General features: G+C 50.7%; 1 protein-coding gene across 1 annotated transcript in view; it reads right to left on the reverse strand.

The window, feature by feature from the left end:
* The window catches only part of ZFHX3 (zinc finger homeobox 3), a 158,500-nt gene that overhangs the window by 137,736 nt on the left and 2,446 nt on the right, over positions 1 to 18,318 (reverse strand). The window contains 2 exon segments of the mRNA XM_006755838.2: positions 12,192 to 12,688; positions 17,686 to 18,132. Coding sequence (XP_006755901.1) covers positions 12,192 to 12,688; positions 17,686 to 18,132 — 944 coding nt within the window.

The following is an 18,318-nucleotide window of genomic DNA, read 5'->3' on the forward strand; positions in this document are numbered from 1 at the left end:
TCCAAGAGGAAAAGAGGCCAGGCCAGGCACAGAAGGGAGGCCTGTGGCAGTGTTTGTGGGAGACGGTCAGAATGCAGAAGCAGGACTTTGGGGGGTCCTCTGGGACCCAGAGCCTGGGAAAGGAAAAGTCATCCCCAGAAGCTTGACTGGAGAACCCGCCGGCTCAGAACAAACCGTCAGATGCCCGAGTCTGGACCTCCGATGAGCTCAAGCACCGAAGGCTCAGAGGCAGGAATTACCGCAAGAGAACAGAGATGGAGAACGAGAGGCGGATTCAATGCTGGACACAGAAAGACTGGACGAAGCACAGAATTCTGGTCCCTGGAGAAACTGTTTGCTCTTCGACGCTGGCAGCTGTGGCCGCCACTAATGGGAATCCAGTCCGAGCAAAAGAAAAATAGTAAAATGGTCAGATCCTAATCTGAGAACCAGAAAGCGAACAAACACACACAAGCAGACGCCTCCAGCCAAATCGCTCCCACGGCGCTTCCACGCCACAGCTGGCTGCGGAGCCGCGCGCTGACTCACGTCTCGGACACGGAACAGCCCCGGGACCCGCGCCTCTGGGCCTGGCTGACGGGAAGGGCTGGGAATGCTCCCCAAGCTCCTTCATCTTTAATGATTTTCGAAAACGAGAGAGGGGGTGGCAGGAGGGGAAAACGGAAACGTGAAGCACCACGAAGCGGGGAGATGCCTCTGGATCCACCTCGGCTCAGCGACTCCTGCGCTGGAGGCGAGCCAGGGGCGCCCCACGCAGACCAGCTGTTCAACTAACACGTTACGGACGCATGAGCGCAAGTCTACACGGAGTCAGCACCCGGCAAGTGGTGCCGACCCAGGGGGAGAAATCCCTTCCTCTCCCAGGAATGTGTGTCCCAGAGACACCCTCCTACGTGCTGGGTCCAAACCAGCAGCAGGAGAGCGGGTGCGGGGACAGGTGCAGGGACGCTGCCCAGCACAGACCTGCCGGTCCCTGGGGCCACACCTCTGCCTCGTTCCGAGAGACGGGAAAGCAAGGACAACCTAGTGTAACAGGCCGTCAGGAAGTCCAGACATCAGCCCGAAAGTGGTTACAAAGGCCCAACAACCCTCAGGAACCAGCCGGTCACCAGAAAGAGCCGAGAGGGAGAAAGACGCAACAGGCCGGCACGTGGATGTGAAACTCCATCCACAAATCCCATCCACGGGCCGTCCTGGCGGATAAACGGTGGTTACAACTGTTGACCTAAGAGCATGGATATGCTTTGGAGGACGCCATCCGGGGCCTGGGAGCCTGCCCTGCTAATTAACAGGTTACAAATCAAACACTCGCAGTAGATAAACATTTCTGACCTTCTCACTAGTTTGCTATTTACAGGATGAGGACGCAGGTCCTAGAGGAAGTTCCCTGATCATTCCCGATGATTAGTCCAATTCGAATCTTCCCTCCGCGTTCCCACTAGCGTCCTGCAGGTGGTGGACACATGGGGCCTTCCCTGCACAACAGCCAGCTCAAGTGCTGTGATTTCCGTCACCTGCACGTAAGCGGAGCTACAGGCGGAGCCCAGGAGCCGCGTGTGAGCGGGGACACACCTGGCGAAGCAGCAGTCGGCTCCACGGGGCGTCCTGAACCGTGTGGCTCGAAGGCACTTCAATCAAAGGAAATAATGGGGGAAATTACTGAAAAGCAAATTTTAGCAAATAGCTCTGGAGAAAATTTCAGATTTCATTATAGGAAAAGCACTTTATTTAATGTAGAAAATGTGAAAATCTGATATGACAGTTTTCTATAAATAACAAAAATTAGAAATCATCATTGGAGGCGTTTGTAATTTTCCTCTTTTGTTGGGAACCACTGGGAAAAAAAGGAAGTTTTACCAACTAGGAAGCCACCTGTCTCTGGAGGCTGCTGGCGGGACACCGCGAGAGACTTCTTCCCCGTCCAGGGGTGGGGTCATGCCAGGCACAATGATAGGATCCTGGTTAAATATGGATTCCAGGCAAGGAGATACCATAATGATATTTTAGGGGACATGCTTATAATAAAAAAGTTTGTTGTTGATCTAAAATTTACATTTAATTGGGTATTCCATGTTTTTATTTGCTGAATTTGCTGACCCTGCCCAGAGGCCTCCACTGGGTGTTTCTAGTGCCCTTGGGATCACCGCCCGGGGTGGCTGGTGTTAATAACTTCCGGCATGTCTGTGAGCAGTAGGTTTTCTTGTCCTTAAAGATTTTTTTAAAAATATTTTTTAATGATTTCAGAGAGGAAGGAAGAGGGAGACAGAAACATCAATGATGAGAATCATTGATCGGCTACCTCCTTCACGCCCCCCTACTAGGAGCCTGCAACCCGGGCATGTGTCCTGACCGGAAATCGAACTGTGACCCCCTGGTTCATGGGTCCATGCTCAACCACTGTGTTATGCCAGCCGGGCTGTCTTTAACTTTCGTACTATATCCTGATTGTTTTTGGTTTTTTTTAAGTGCTGGAAACCTGACATTATCAAATGTCCAAGTATAAAAGGCCCAGTTCGTACCACCAAAATGATTTCATAGAAACAGCTTTCCCCACCCTACCCTTCAATAGTGTTTATACTTTCAAGTTGTTGAAAACAGAATAAAGAACATGGTTCGGGTGTGTTCTGTAATTATGTAAAAAGTTTGCCTTTTCCTGACAAGGTTTCTGCTTAATTATTCCCTAACAATTTCCCTTTCAAAACAGAACACCAGAAACACCTGTTGGGACTCCATCTCGGCAAATACACCCCTTTCTGTCAAGTCCTTTCAGTCTGAGTCCTGGGCACATTCAAAGAGCTGGACACGGGGTTCACGCCCTGGCCCTGCTCTATGGCACCCTTTTGCTGCCCGCTCAGGTTTGCCTGGCACAACTGTGACACATGGCGTTCCTCTGGAATGTGGGGGCGTCAGAGTGATGGCGGTGAAACTCCGCCGAGGGTGGCGGACCACCCCTGAGACAGCAGGTGGCATCCGTGCAGGGAATTCCACTGTGGGGCTTATCCTCTGTGTGGGGGTGGGCTGCAGGCGACTGGCAGTTTGAGATTTTCCTGTCACCAGAAGATCTAGGGCTTTTAGCGTGAGGATTTGGGGTCGGGGAGGCTTTCAAGGACTTGGACAAAGCGGCAGTTCTTAGAATTTCTGAGATTAGACTTCCTTGCTCCTCCGCCTGAGTCAGGGGCCGCAAAACAGCTTCTCTGGCATCCAGAGGAGCCGACCTGCCACCCAGGCCTGCAAACCACTCACTGAAAATACACAGGCGCAGCCACGTCATCTCACGCTACCTGAGTAAGAACTTCAGAAAAGGGAACATTTAGGACTTTTAGTATTTGTTCCCTGGCCTTTGAGAGAGAGAGAATATGAATGAGACCCACAGTCTCCATTAAGGGACAATAAGAAACTCGATCCCTTTCCCAAGCCCCTGTCTCTCCTAGAGCCGCCTTCGTCCCAGTGAATTGGAGGAAGGTAATTAATCTTAGAAATCCCGCCCTGGGGAGCACGCTGGAGAGGAACAGGGAAAGGTGAGAGGAGGACATGTCATCCCCAAGACTTCACACACCGGGGAAGGTGAACTGTGTCTCTCTGTCCCCTCTTCTTGCTCCTGGGTGCTTTCGGCAAACACCACGGTGTGCCTGGACTGTTCAAGAGGCGCCCCACTAGATTTAGAGAACCGGGCACCATAAACGTGGCTTTTCACATCAGCGGGAGGATGGCTACTGAAGGAATTATTGGACAATCAACCATCCAATTGGAAAGAGAATGCAGCTCTAAGTCACACAATATTCAAAACAGGAGCCCTAGAGCGCCCCCCCCCCAATGGCCATTCCTCGTGGGTTAAAGACACAGCTGGGGCTGTGGGCAATACTGAAGAAGATATTGATCAAGTAATGCCCATCGTCTAGTTTTGAGCCCTGACTCCAACAACACTCACTAGCTTATGCCTCAGTTTCCCCATCTGAATATAGGCATATTAACAGAAGATGAAATCAAGTTAATACATGGGAAGCCGGGATAACAGTATCTGGCTTGTAATAAACACTGCCTAGGTGTTAGCTGTCACTTTAATTATTTTATAATTTAGAAGAAAAAAAGAAGCTTCCCCAAGAAAAGAGAAAAGTTAGAAGCATAACAGATTGGACGTCACACAAGTGAAAAGTTTCTGTATATTAAAATGCACCATAAACTGAGTGACAGATGCAGCACAATGGGGATGGGTGGCCGCGAGGAACCAAGAGCCCTCGGAGATCAACCAGGTAACGGGACAAAGGGACAAACCAAGAAGAATAAAGGGCAAAGGCCACAAGCAGGAGAGCCGCTACAGAAACAGAAATGGCCAATAGACACAAGAAAAAATGTTCACTGAACCTAATCTCTAGAGACCCAAGTTAGACCAGCTGTTCTGGGATGAAGAAAACAGAAAAATAACATCGTGCTGGGCACCTGTGTGGGTTCGAGGGTTATCTAATGGGGATGGTGGGAGAGGGGTGGTCACCTTCTTTCTGAAGAGCCAGTAAGAAGTAGAGTAACTACTGCTACTGCACCTGGAGCCCAGCGAGCCCACTTCTCGGGACAGCCCAGGTGGAGAGATGCATGTGTACACTTGGTCCCTACAGCAAAACACTGGAAACAGCCTAAACACATCAAAGGCTGGTTTGTCTTGTACTGTTTGTTTCTTCATGTTTTTTAATGGGATCAACTTCATTTTTTCTAAAATACTATTCATTTAAAGAAAGTTCTAAACTGGAGACCTGGCAATGTTTGGTAAACCTGTAGCAGAGGAATGAAGATTTCTGCTAAGTTTTCAGGACAGTTAATAAATGGAATACTATGTAACCACAAAAAAGTGAACTAGATCTATACATGCAGACCTGAAATGATGTTCATGATTAAAAGTTATATGAAAAGAACAAGCCAAGAACATCCTGTATCATAAAAGCCTAATATGCAAATCAACCAAATGGCAGAACGACAGGTCGGCGGGGGGTGGGGCAGTGAGTACGCGGCACCAGGCCAGCCAAGGTGGGTGCCAGCAGGCAGAAGGAGGGGATAGCAACCAGGGGGCTGCGGCGACCATCAGCACCAGGGCCGGCTGCTTGCTGCCAGTGCCTGATCGGCCCACTAGTCGCCTCCTAAGCCGTCAGTCGGACATCCCCCGAGGGCTCCTGAACTGTGAGAGGGCGCAGGCAGGGCTGAGGGACGCCCTCCCCGCAAGTGCATGACTTTTCGTGCACCGGGCCTCTAGTGTGTCTATAAAGGTTTTTAAGTGAACAGTGTGTATATGTACATAATCATGTACATCGGTATAAACACAGAAAAAGAAGGATACAATTTAAATAGAACAGTGATTTGCTTCTGGAAAATAGAGTAGGAGAGTAGAAAAAAAATTCCATTTAAAAAATTATTGAAAAATACTTTTAAAGATATCAGAAAGGGCTCAGGTCCAATTTTGTAAAATGCCTAAGTTATACGAAAAGAAGGAAATAAAAATATGTTGTATGTTCTGGCTGGTGTGGCTCAGTTGGTTGGGTGTCAACCCATGCACCAGGAGGTTGCCAGTTTGATTCCCCATCAGGGCACATGCCCAGATTCTGGGTTCAATCCCTGGGTCTGGGCGGGTGGGGAGGGGGCAGCTAATCCATGTTTCTCTCTCACATCGATGTTTTTCTGTCTCCTTCCCTCTCTCTCTCTCTCTCTCTTTCTCTCTCTCTCAAACTAATAAAAACATATTTTTTAAAAATATATGTATCCTAAGATTAGGCTAACATTTATTTTCTCTTCCTGAATTGTTCAAATGTTCTCCAGTGAACATATATTACACATACTAATTATTTTTACCATAAAAATAAGAAAAACACATTTTATTATTAGCTTACATTTGCGGTCACGTATTATGCTAGTCTCATAAGAGATAATTAAGAACATAGTGTTTTCACAGGGGCTTACCTTTACCATCCACAAAAAAAGAGAAATTCACAAAAACAAGAGAGTAAACAAAAATACCAAAAGCTTTTGGAAAAATGAGAAAAGTGTTATGGTTAATGGTTGTAAAACTAGTTTTTCCACAGGTGGCATATACAGCCCTGGACTTTTAAAAAACAGGCACACAGAGTAAGGTTTCAATTCCATTATGTGGTGTCAGAAATGTAGGGCCAAAAGCTTGTGCTTAAAGCCAGTGGGCAGAATGAACGTGTTGACAAAAACAGTACCCACTGGGGGGATGCAGGTGAAGGTGGGTGGGATGGTTCTGGATGGAGGTGTGGGCAGGGCCTCTCTGCCGTGTGGAGCCAGCCTTGCACTGCACACACTGATGACAGGACGGCCATCGTCACCATAGCAGTAACGGATGAACTTTCTCATGGCAAGGGCACTCTCTCTAAAAAAATATCTTTCCATCTCCCCAGAGTCCTCCTGACATTAACTGTGGCCAGAAACCCTGCCTGAGCTAACTGGGGCTCCCCGGCCATGACCCGGGGACCCATGTGCAGCCTCCCAGCCCAGCTGCAGGAGCCCCACCTCCGTAAGGTCAGCCATTAAGTGGGGGAAATGAACTTCAGACCCACAGCTGCTCCAGGAGACGGAGGGCATGAAGGCTAAATGTGCTGAAATTTACCCAAACATCTGGCCTTTCACACCTTCTAAATCAACCACACGAAAACATTCCCTTCCTTTCATTTTTGGTTGAAGGCATCAAGGTATGAGGAGAAGAAGGCAGAAGTATGCACTTAAAAAAAAAAAGTCAAACTAATGAGAAAACAAGGACCGAGGAAACTGGTTCCAGAATGACGATGTGAACCAGATGACACTCACACCAGCGCTTCCAACACCGGCCACGCCAGGGTGGAGAGGACCAGGAGGGCGGGGGGCTCGCCGGAGGATTTATACGCTTTCTTTCCAAACTAAACAAAAGCCACCAGTCACAACCTCTGGGCATGAACCAGGCAGCTGTCTTCCTAAGACCCCAACCCAGCCTCCCTGCACCCAGACAGGAGCATGAGGGATGCAGACTGCAAACCAAATATCTGACGTCTATACTCTGCAATATGTCCATGCAGCCTACAGTGAGTCTACGGCCCTGCTTGGGGCGTGAATGCCAACAAATTTCTTACCCGTTAGGCAAAGAATGGAGAAGACAGATTCTAGAGCCGGGGTGGGCCAACTTTTTAACTCGAGGGCCACAATGGGTTCTTAAACTGGACCGGAGCGCCGGAACAAAAGCATGGATGGAGTGTTTGTGTGAACTAATATAAATTCAAAGTAAACTTCAGTACATAAAAGGGCACGGTCTTTTTTTTCAATAGTTTTATTCATTTCAAATGGGCCGGCCAGCCCGCGGGCCGTAGTTTGCCCACGGCTGGTCTAGAGTAATGCAGTCTGACCAAGGGGCTCTTCCTGCCTTCCCTGGCCTTGCGTCACCCTAACGGGATGGCAGAAGTGAAAGTCTGGGTGTGTTTTTCCGTCAGTCAGTGCCGAACTCCTACTTTTAAGCCAAGTCGAGTTGGCATTTCGCCGTCTGTTCGCCTCGCTGGCCCAAGGCAGCCCACATGGGGCCCAGACCCAACTCGGTGGTAGACAACCGTCTTTGTGTCTAATTTAAGATTAATATGAAACCTTCGGGCTTGGCCCAATCAAAGGAACTTCAGCTGGGAACTGTTTGAGTAATAGATTCTGGTGGGGTCTTAATCTATCTGCTCAAGTTGATGGATTTCCATTCCAATGACTCTCAGGTGAAGAAAAACATCAAAGTGGAAACCAGATTCTAATAGTTGGCAGGTGTGCACTGATCGCCACCTGCCCTTTCTGCACCCTCCTCCCCCAGCAGAAAACACGGCACGTTTCAGACAGCTCACCAGGGACGCGCAGCAGCGGCGTCCAGATGAGCGCGGGAGAGCTCACACTAGCCCCGGGGACGCACACTGGACTCGGGGTCTGGGCTAAGCGTGGAGCAAGGGGCAGGTGTCTGTCAGCACGGCGGTCCCCCCTTGTCCGCAGTTTCAGTTTCCTACAGCCCACCACAGCCCAAAATTATTAAATGCACAATTCCAGAAATAATCCATAAGTTCTAAATTGCACGCTGTGCTGAGTAGGGTGATGAAATCCCCCATCATCTCCTCCCGCCGGTCTGGGATGTGAATCATGCCTCTGTCCGGCACATCCTCGCGGTACACGCTCCCCACCCGTTAGTCACTTCGGCTTGGCCATCAGATCGGCCGCTTTGGCATCACAGTGCTTGTGTTCAAGTGACCCTTACTTAGTGCCACATCCATCTCCTATCACGGCATATTGTTTTAATTGCTCTCTTTTAGTATTAGTTGTTGTTACTCTTACTATGCCTAATTTATTAAGTTAAACTGCTTTCTAGGTATGTATATATAGGAAAAAACTTACTGTATTTGGGCAACCACTGGGGGTCTTGGAATGAGCATCTCTAGTGAATACGGGGGAGGGGAGAGGCTGCTGTATCTGCCGCTCCCCTATTTCAGATAAGTGAGGGCACCCACATCTCCGTGGCAGGGAGGGTGCAGGTCCCACACGCACAGGGTGAAGCAGCAGAAAGGTGCATGCTTCGTGCTCTAGAACTGCAGCCCTACTGAGAGACCAGCACCTTTCCCACAGCACCCTTCCACTTGGGCTCAGCTGAGTCGCTGTGGAGAGAAACCAAGAGCCAGCCACTAAGCTGGATGGCCTGCCTGCTGTTCTGATCCATCGCGATGTCCCATGTTCCGGTGTGAGGATCCGGAAAGGTGACCACTAGGGGCTGGGCCAGAGTCACACAAAACTCACGCCAGGCACTCAATTGTGAGCTCTCCACAAAAGTGAGCTTGCAGTTCAGAGAAAAGGACACGTTGTCTGTCCGCTGTCTGGGCCCCTACACTCCCAGCCCGACGCCCTTACACTCCCAGGAGGCAGGGAGGGAGAACTCATGGAACATCAATCTCCATTTAAAAACTGCTCTCACGCAATAATCAAAACTAGACAATTCCAGGCAACAGAGATCATATCACTTGGTTCTAGGGTTTTTGTTGGTTTGTTGGTGTTTTTGCAGATGAGTCCAACTCTCTCTCGTGTCTGGATTAGAAAGTCTCTCACATTTTCAGGCAGTTCAGTCCCAGAACAGCAACCTGTGCTCCGGCGTTTATGACACCAGAGAAGTGACTCTGGACCGGAGTGAGGTCAAATGACAAGCCGGAAAGCCACGCCTCCACTTGCATCTCCCGAGACCGTTGCTCTCTCCTCCAACATGAAAAAGGAAGAGGAGGGAATAAAAGCCTCAGTTGAAAGAGAGGGTGGGAGGCCTATCAGGAAGTCCCATCCATCATGGCCACTTGAGTAGGTGCAGCAGAAAGCAAGCCAGGGAGTCTCCCTGACTGATAATGAATAATTTGCCAGGCAAGTGGGGTGGGGTGGGGTGGGGACTGGGAAGGGGTGAGCCAGGAGGGCTGCGCGAGAAGCGGGGCGCCCTCCCCGGTCAGGAGCATCTGGAGCTGTTTCTCTAGCAGACAGTAAAGAACTCGATTACATCCAGTTAACTGTGCACTAAACTGATTATGCATGTGCTGGGCTAATGGATTACATTAGCAAGAGGAAAAATAACATGCAATCAATCTCCATTTACTACAGGCCACACCAGGGCCGAGAGAAAAACTCACTCTCAAACCACCTCCAGTCCCCACCCCGAAGCCCCGGGACCCCGGGAGAGGGAGCCCCTCGGTGGCAGGGGAAGTTTGTCTTCGTCTCACTGGGGGACGGAACGGCCAGGTGAGGATGCTGCAATGACAGGCCTGTCCCTGTGGCAGCCCCAAGTGGGCGGGAGAGCGCCCCACCCCCACGGCAGAGCCCTGCAAGGGAGGACGAACGACAGCGGACTGATGACACAGGGAATTCTGCCTCGAGTGTAGGGGCTGGTCGCGCCCAGGGTGTGCCAGCCAAACGCACTGTTGGGGCACCTCTCTTTCAGGCACTGGTTCCCATGTGCCATCCTGCATCCCAAAACCTATGGCCCTTCCGCCTGCACCGCCCTTTTTGAGCACCCTTTAAAAAAGAAAAGAAAAAAAAGATGGCCCAGCTGCCGTGGCTCAGGGGTTGAGCATCGACCTATGAACCAGGAGGTCACAGTTCGATTCCCAGTCAGGGCACATGCCCAGGTTGTGGGCTCGATTCCCAGTATAAGGTGTACAGGAGGCAGCTGATCGATGATGATTCTCTCTCATCACTGATGTTTTTCTCTTTCTCTCTTCCTCTCTGGAATCAATAAAAATATATTAAAAAAATGTTTAATGAAAAAATAAGGCCATGGAGGAGGATGGAGACACACACACAGTTTCCCTCACATCCACCCGGCAAACCGCCTCAAACCCCACTCTCGGTGTGACTCGTGGAAGTGGTTCGGGTCCCACGAGGGGATATTCTCAGCAAATCCTCCTGCCCCCGGCCCTCTGGAAGCAAAGCCGAGGGCCTGGTATACTCTTCCTGGAGGACGGAGCGTGGAGTTAATCACCACTGTGCACATTTTATAATTTGAAGAGCAATTTTTCCCTTGGATGGAGGAGACTGGCTTCATGCCACCTCTAAACGACCTTCATCAAAGTTGCACACAACCTTCCGTGGCCACACCGAGTCCTTTGTACTGATTTTGCTCAGTGGGGTCCTTTGGAAACTTTTTTCCACTGGTTTTTCCATCAGGTTTTCTTGACCACATCGGCACCACCCTGTGGCCAGCTAAGACCTCCAATTTCAACTCACCACAAAGGGCCTTTTATTCCCGAGGTGGCACAGCACTAAGCCACCCAGCGAGGTTCTTGATCACTTAGGACAAGGGGGCTGGCTACGTGGTGTCCAGGCCTTCCCCATGGCACCAGTCGAGCCCCTCCATGCCGGAGTCAGCTGTCACTCCAGAACATTCTATTCCCACTGCCTCATTCATGCTTTCTCCTCCTCTCCCTAAAATGGGTTCCCATCCAATGCTACACAGGCCTCCCGCCAGCCTGAGAACGAGCAACTGTAAAACGCGTTCCAGTCATCAACGTCCCAGAGACCGTGTGGGGAGGGTCGGAAGTCTTCCCCATCAGAGTCTCTACTGAAAATCGCAAGGGGATGACAGCAGCTCAGGATCGGCAGAAACTCGACCCTCCTTGGCCCAAAGACGTGAGACCCCATGTGAAAGGAAAAAGGAGAGACTGACAATACAGGGAGGAAAGGGGAAGAGGCAGTGAGGGCGTGGATGGTATGCGGAGGGAGGCTGGGCAGATTTATGGCGATTTGTACCTGACTGTTCATACTAAAGCCATTACGGGATGATTAGAGAAAAAGGTGAGGCTTTAAGTCCAGTGAAAATCAATAGAAGCGTCTGCAGCAATTCTGCCGTGCGAGTGAGAGGGCTATTTACAGTATCTGAACACCAGCTCCTCCTTACAGTCTATGGGCGGAGAGAGAGCCCGGAGGGGTCGGGGAGGGGTTAAAGGAGCACGAAGGAGGAATGAAGGAAGGGGAGAGAGGACAGAACAAGAGGAGGAAGATGGGAGAAGCCTGGAAAAGGGAATAAAAATACACGGAAGAGAAAGGAGGACTGGGGGAGACCGAGGGAAAGAACAAAGGAGCCCCCTTGCCTGACCCCTGCTTCCCCCGTAGCATTTTCCCCTGTGTAGCCTCCTGTCTAACTTATTCATGGTGTGTAGCACGCACTTCCTGGGGGAGGGCAGGGATTTTTGTCTGTTTTGTGCATGGATCCAGGCACGTACCCAGAACAGTGCCTGGTGTACAGTAGGTGTGTATCTGCTGAGTGAACAAACGTACACAACACCCAAAGAATATCTAGGAGAGATTTTTTTTTTAAAGGGAGCGATGAGATGGGATGGACTAGGGAAGCAAAAGCTCCTGGGGGAGGGGGAAACCCAGGCACACAAAAGCCAGGACTTGGGAAATGGTAACTGTGAGGACAGAAGGAAAGTCAACTGTACAGACAGTTGAAGGGCAAGGGGAACAAAGTGATGGGATTGGGCTCCCGCCAACAAAACCTGCCCCTCTAAAATGGGGCACCCCACAGAGAGAACCCTCATGTACCAGCCGACACCTGCCACCCATTGCAGCTGCACGAGGAAGCAGATGTTAGCGCCCCTTCCCGCACCGGGTCACCCACCCTCGCCCATCTCCCGGGAGCCGACCCGACCCACTGCTCCCCGAGGCAGCCCGGGCCTTACCTTGTACAGCTTCAGGCTGGCCTCGTGCCTGGAGTTGACCGTGTGCAGCCGCAGCTTCTCCAGGCTGTTGGTGTAGTAGTCGCAGGCGTTGCACTTGAGGTGGACGGGGTTGCCGATGGCCACGCACTTGAGCCGCCACTCGTTGGCTTTGCCGCCCTCCTTGATGTGGGCCACCAGCTGGTACTTCTGCACGTGCTTGTCCGTCTTGCAGTGCAGCTGGAAGTTGGCCTTGAGCTGTGTGTTGTAGCGGCAGAGCTTGCACTGGTACGAGTCCCCCATCACGGCCTTCCACTCGTCCTCGGGGAGGCTGCGCTCCACGTTCATGTGCAGCCCCAGCAGGTCCAGGTTGTCCGTGGTGAACTTGTTGCACACGGCGCACTGGAAGAGCTTCAGCGACGGGTCGTTGGTCTGGATGAAGCTCTCGCCCAGGTTCATCAGCTCCTCCGACACCAGCTGCCCGCCCCCGAGCCGCATGTCGAGGGGGATCTCACCGCCCACTGCGGGGAAAGAGAGGAGAGGAGAATGAGCGGCCAGGCTCACAGCTGCAGCCGGACCCGGGCACCTCCCTGCCCTCCGCTCCCCGCCACCTGGGTTCAAGCAGAAAAAAGATCACATTTCAAGTGCTGCAAGGTGCTACTAACTGGAAAAACCACACACACACACACAATCACCTTCATGCATTCGGATCTTTCTAAAATCTGTGAAAGGCTTTATGGGTGCTTCTGTGTTCCTTTGGAGAAGAACACCTAGAAAGAGGCAGGAACCACAATCTTTGGAATATTTCCATTTAGCCCCTCGCTTAGATGCAAGGAAAGATAGATATAAGCATCATTCACTGGACATAATAAGATCTGAAACTTCAGAACCTGAAAAGTTGGAAATGAGTTACAGCTGCAATCTGTAACACCAAGTCTTTATGGCGAATCAGACCTCATCGAACGCAGCGCCACCCAGGAGAGCTTTGGGCAAAGATGGAAACGTCTGTATCTGCATCCTCCAACGTGGCCGTCATGACCACGGGTAGCTATTGAACACTTTAAATGTGGCTAACGCGCAACCGAGAAACTGAAATTTTATTTACTCTTAATTCATTTAAATTTAAATGGCCACGCATGGCTAGTATTGGACAGTGCAGGTCTAAATCTGAGATTTCGGGAAAGATCTCCTTATCACATCCCACTGGCCAATATCTCATCTGCCCATCAATGGTGCCAGCTCCTCCCACACACCCCTGGAAGTGCCATCTTTTCCCTTTCTGAGCCCTGCGCTGCGTGAAACGGAGGTCTAAGGTCACATTCTCCTTGGCCATAAGTCAGCCTCGGACAGAGCCACATGCCGGCCAGTGTCCCCACGGGGGGCTCCTCTTCAGGGCAGGGCCAGCCTTCTCCTCGCTGAGCCTCCAGCCAGTCCCTCCACAGATGCCCACACGTCCACTGTGCCAGGCAAGGGTGAGGTCTGGGAAGTGAACTGGAAAGTGGATGTGGGATCAGCAGGGAAATGCAAAGGTCAGCTCACAGTCTCCATCCACTCCGCCTCCAAAAAAAAAAGGGGGGGGGGCCTGAGAAAGCTCAGCAATTCCCTCCCCTCCCCTGTGCTTTTCTGGTCCATCACTGCCCTGCATAAACCAGGGAGCGGCTCTCACTTACCAGCAGCAAATTAAAGCTGCACGCTCTTATTCGTATCATGAGAAAGGCTGGCGAAGAGCAGCCTTCACTCCGTCCCTCAGAGGGTACAGTCAAGCATGCCGCTGGGCACCGGGCTTCTATTTTCTCCCTCTGCCCTGGACACGTGCACACTTGAGCTATGGTCGCCCCTGCCTCTCCCCAACTGAGAGTTAAACTTGACCTTTTACATGTGGTCGGGCTGAGGTTATTTTTCTTTTAATGACTGATTAGAACCCAAGCTAGTGGTTAATCAAAGAAAAGACGTGACACATATTTTTAAATGATTTTTTAAATGTACACTACTCGGGGCACCTCCAGCGGAAGAGCAGTGCGGGCTCTACGCAGCAGCCCGGCTGCGTTTGAAATCCGTGGACAGCCTCACAAGCCACCAAAGTCTGCACGGGGAGCTTTCTGCTTGTCTCCTCTCTTGCCATCTCCCCCGGTGAGAGGAGCCATCATGAAGACATTCTTTTTAGGACAAGAGAGAAAAAGAGGAGGAAAAAGCCTAAAAGCTCTGCGCCCTCCTGGGCGACCAAGCAGCATCCATGAAATGTACGCGGTGTTCAGTGGCAGCGGAAACTGCCAGAGGGGGAGGCGAGGAGCAAGCACATATTTGTTCTGATGCCAACCACCGGCAGCAGCAAACCTTCTCCACTTTTTAACTGTAACCTCAGCTTATCAACATCGCTCTAAGGAGGAATTCGACTGTCACTTGGATGCTTGCGTGAAAATGAGAAGTCCTCGGACACACGGTGGAGAAAGTCCCTATTCCCACTCCAAGCTCTTAAAATGAAACGCAAATCCAAGACAGAAGCAGAGAAGCCATGAGCTGAGGGGGACTGACTGGAGCACCACACCTTGGAGAAACAAACCCACGGCTCCGAATCCGACCCATCCATAGCGCTGGCAGGAACTAATTCAGGCCCGAAAAGTAGAACCTGCCCTAACTCACAGGGATTAGGAGAGCCCCAGTAAGAGAGAACTTAGCAGGCACAGACTTTTGAGCCACGCTGGATAGATGGTCTTGGAAAGGAATGGCCATCCCCTCCCCACATGCACCTGACTTCAACGTGGAAATTTACATCCAGGCACAAGAGCCTGCCCATCAGCACATCATCAGAGGCACACTGTGGGAAAAGATACCTTCTAGACCAGCCGTGGGCAAACTCCGGCCCGTTTGAAATGAATAAAACTATTGAAAAAAAAGACCGTACCCTTTTATGTAATGATGTTTGCTTTGAATTTATATTAGTTCACACAAACACTCCATCCATGCTTTTGTTCCGGCCCTCCGGTCCAGTTTAAGAACCCATTGTGGCCCTCGAGTCAAAAAGTTTGCCCATCCCTGTTCGAGACTCAACGGCAGCAGCAGAGAACCTGGAAACCCCAGGCAGGCGGCCTGTGGCTGGCTGGCTGGCTACTTGGGGAGCACAGGGACCCGCCACGAGCTCCCGGCTTCCCAGTGCTGTGCTCAACTTTAGAATGGAAGGGGCTGTTTGGAAGGATACTGAGATGACCTCAGTTCTATACCTTATCTGCAAACGGTGGCAAATCGCACCAGCCCAGACCAATGGTGCCGACCCTTTCCTTAAAGGCCCCTAGAGAGCAAGCATCCCAGATCAGCATGTTTGAAATCACCACAGAGAAGGTTCTGGCAAAGGAAGTATGAGAATAACTTTGCAAGCCAGAGTGGGTTTCACCAAAAACAATTTCCCCCTGCAGAGCCCAGGAATATCTAATAACCTACAGCCTTCCCTCGAATGGCCTGCAGAAACGTCAGTGGAGCTGCAGAGAGAACCAAGAGAGGGCTCTTCTCAAGCCTTTATATCCGTGTCTACTGAGGTCCCCAAACTTAAACTGCAAGTCCTCTGGACATGCCCTGTGGTACCTGCACCCACTCAGGTGTTAGCACAAAGCGTCTGTGGCTCTTGTCTGATCTTGACCAGCCGCCGTGGCCCGAAGGCAGACGCAGGAGGTTGCAGAGACGCACCTCAGCTGACAAGCGGAGCCACTGGACATTCAGGGGCCCTTCTTGGCTGGCCGGGCTTAGGTCCTTAAAAGGAAGAGCTCTCTTCCTCTTTAAGAAACAAAATGCAGATCATCAATGTATGTCCAGAGCACAGAGATTCATCCTTCTATTTCTTTGGCATCTGCCATATGCCCAAAATGCATGAATGCCCCCAGGGACTCACACACTTGGTGTAAAAGCAAAACATTTCTCTACCTCTCCATGTAAGCCTACGTCAGAATTACTGGTTTTCAAGGTAATTAAAAAGATCTCACTTCGGCTCAGTATGAACCCATCCATTTTCTGTGTCTTCATTCCACCTACATTATATTTGATTTACTCCAAGATCTGCCTCCTCAAGATTTTAAATCTCCAGACTAGAAAACCCCAATTCCCACAGGCTTAAAAAAAAAAAAGCCTTAGAGTGCTGATGCCATCCGTGATATGCATCCCTGTGGTTCACTCTGGGGACCAATAAGACAGCTTATCCCTCCGCATCCCCGATTAACCAGCCAGGGAGACTTCTTCCAACCACTTGGTAATAAAGGATCAACAGGTCAATGTTCCAAAACAGAAAACGAGATCAAAGCAGCAAGATCTCAAATTTAAATGCATAGCCGGAAAAACAAATTCACTGTTATGAAATATAACTCATCAGCAGCAATTAGCACAAAAACACCATGCACATAAAGACATTCCGACTGGTGAGGTTTGGCCCCTGGCGCTGACCTAAACCATGCCAGGACAAAGGTACTTGCTGACATTCTGGTGCCAAGAACAACTTATCCCAGTGCCGGGAAGGGGATGCTGCCTAATTCGGGCCATCGCTGCTGGTCCCGAGTGGTTAGCCGGTCAGGGGATGGAGACCAGGCCCTGCCTGCCCGGGGCACCGGTGGCAGGGGCAGGAGTGGCCCAACCACTCCCCATGAAACTGATTCGTACATTTTCTTGCTGCAAGAAGCTCTCCCCAAAAGCGGTCATGATTCTCTGTACGTAACGAGTCGTGGTTTCCGGCACCAAGTATTACCCTCGGGTCCCACGCTCGACCCATGAAGCCAGGAAGACCTGGGTTGTTCTTCATGGCAACAAAGGCTCCATCAACCAGGATCTCCCTGACGTTAAAACTTAGCTTTCTTTGATGTACAGTTTCAGAATTCGTTCATTTTCATCCATCACACCAGTCCTTAGTGTGCCCCGGGGCCATTTAATTCACAAGTATACTAACTGCCAAAAACACATGCAAAATAAGGAAGGAGAGGAACACGCCTCTCTCCCCGAGACCTGAGGGAACACACGGGGGAAATTGGCAGAACCCTGTCTGGGCGGCTCGTGCTCGGCTCAGAGCCAGCCTCTGGTTATCTGAGTAACGTACGCCCGCCCGCATCCCGTGTTCCTCTTATGGAGATGGCTGTTCCTATTTAAAACTCCAGCTCCAGTTTCCTGTAAGTTTCAATAAATATTTAATGGAATCCAAAAGTTTTGGATAATTGTGGTGATTTTTCAAATGGAGACAGAGACAGAGAAAGAGAGAATGGGAACAGAAAGGAAGGTTGACCAGAAGCCAAAGAAGCAGAGGAAACACTTAAATTTTAATCCTGGCCTGCGGAACTGGAGTGGGGTCACGTCTCTGTTCAGTGCATACGACTTTCCCTATGCACACAGGGTTCAAGGGATCCTTGAGAAAAAGTATTGACTGTTAGACTCTCAAGCTGATACCAAAGGAAAAAAAATAATCAACCGAATCCACGGGACCTGGACTTATTCTGTGTCTCCCCCTGTTCCAGTCACAGCACAGAACAGACAAACACGGAGTCAGCCTCACCTAGAGCTGGCGTCACGGCGGCCATGGGCGTGGAGGGGTCCAGCGGGAACCCACTCATCATGAAGGGGGCGTCCGAGGCGGCGCTGTCCATCTTCAGGTTGGGCAGGCTCATGTTCTGGGCCAGGTAGTACTGGTACAGCTCGGCCTCGGCGGGCGAGGGCAGGCTGCCCAGGCCCAGGTGGCGGCCGTGCTGGACCTGCGTCATGTTCTGCTGCAGCAGCATCATGTTGTGCATGTGCTTCTCGCTGGTCATGTGGATGCGCAGGTTCCTGGCCACGTTGGTCTCGTAGTCACACACCTCGCACCGCCAGGTGGGTTTGGTTTTTGGTTTTGTGGGCGAGGGGGCCCAGCAGGTTTTTAAATATATAAGAGGTTAATTTTGTATGGCCTGCAAATGATGTTATAAATATCCAAATGGTCCTTGGCAGAAAAAAGGTTCCCCACCCCTGGCTTATCGAGACGATGCTCTAACCTACTGAGTTACCTGACCAGGACCCAGCAAGGTTTGTTTGTTTGAATATGTTTTTATTGATTTTTTAGAAAGAGGAAAGGAGAGTAAGAGAGAGAGATAAAAACATCGATGAGAAACATTGACCAGCTGCCTCCAGTGCACCTATTGGGGATTGAGCCGGC

Source organism: Myotis davidii, unplaced genomic scaffold, assembly GCF_000327345.1.
Source record: "Myotis davidii unplaced genomic scaffold, ASM32734v1 scaffold453, whole genome shotgun sequence".
Lineage (NCBI taxonomy): Eukaryota > Metazoa > Chordata > Mammalia > Chiroptera > Vespertilionidae > Myotis > Myotis davidii.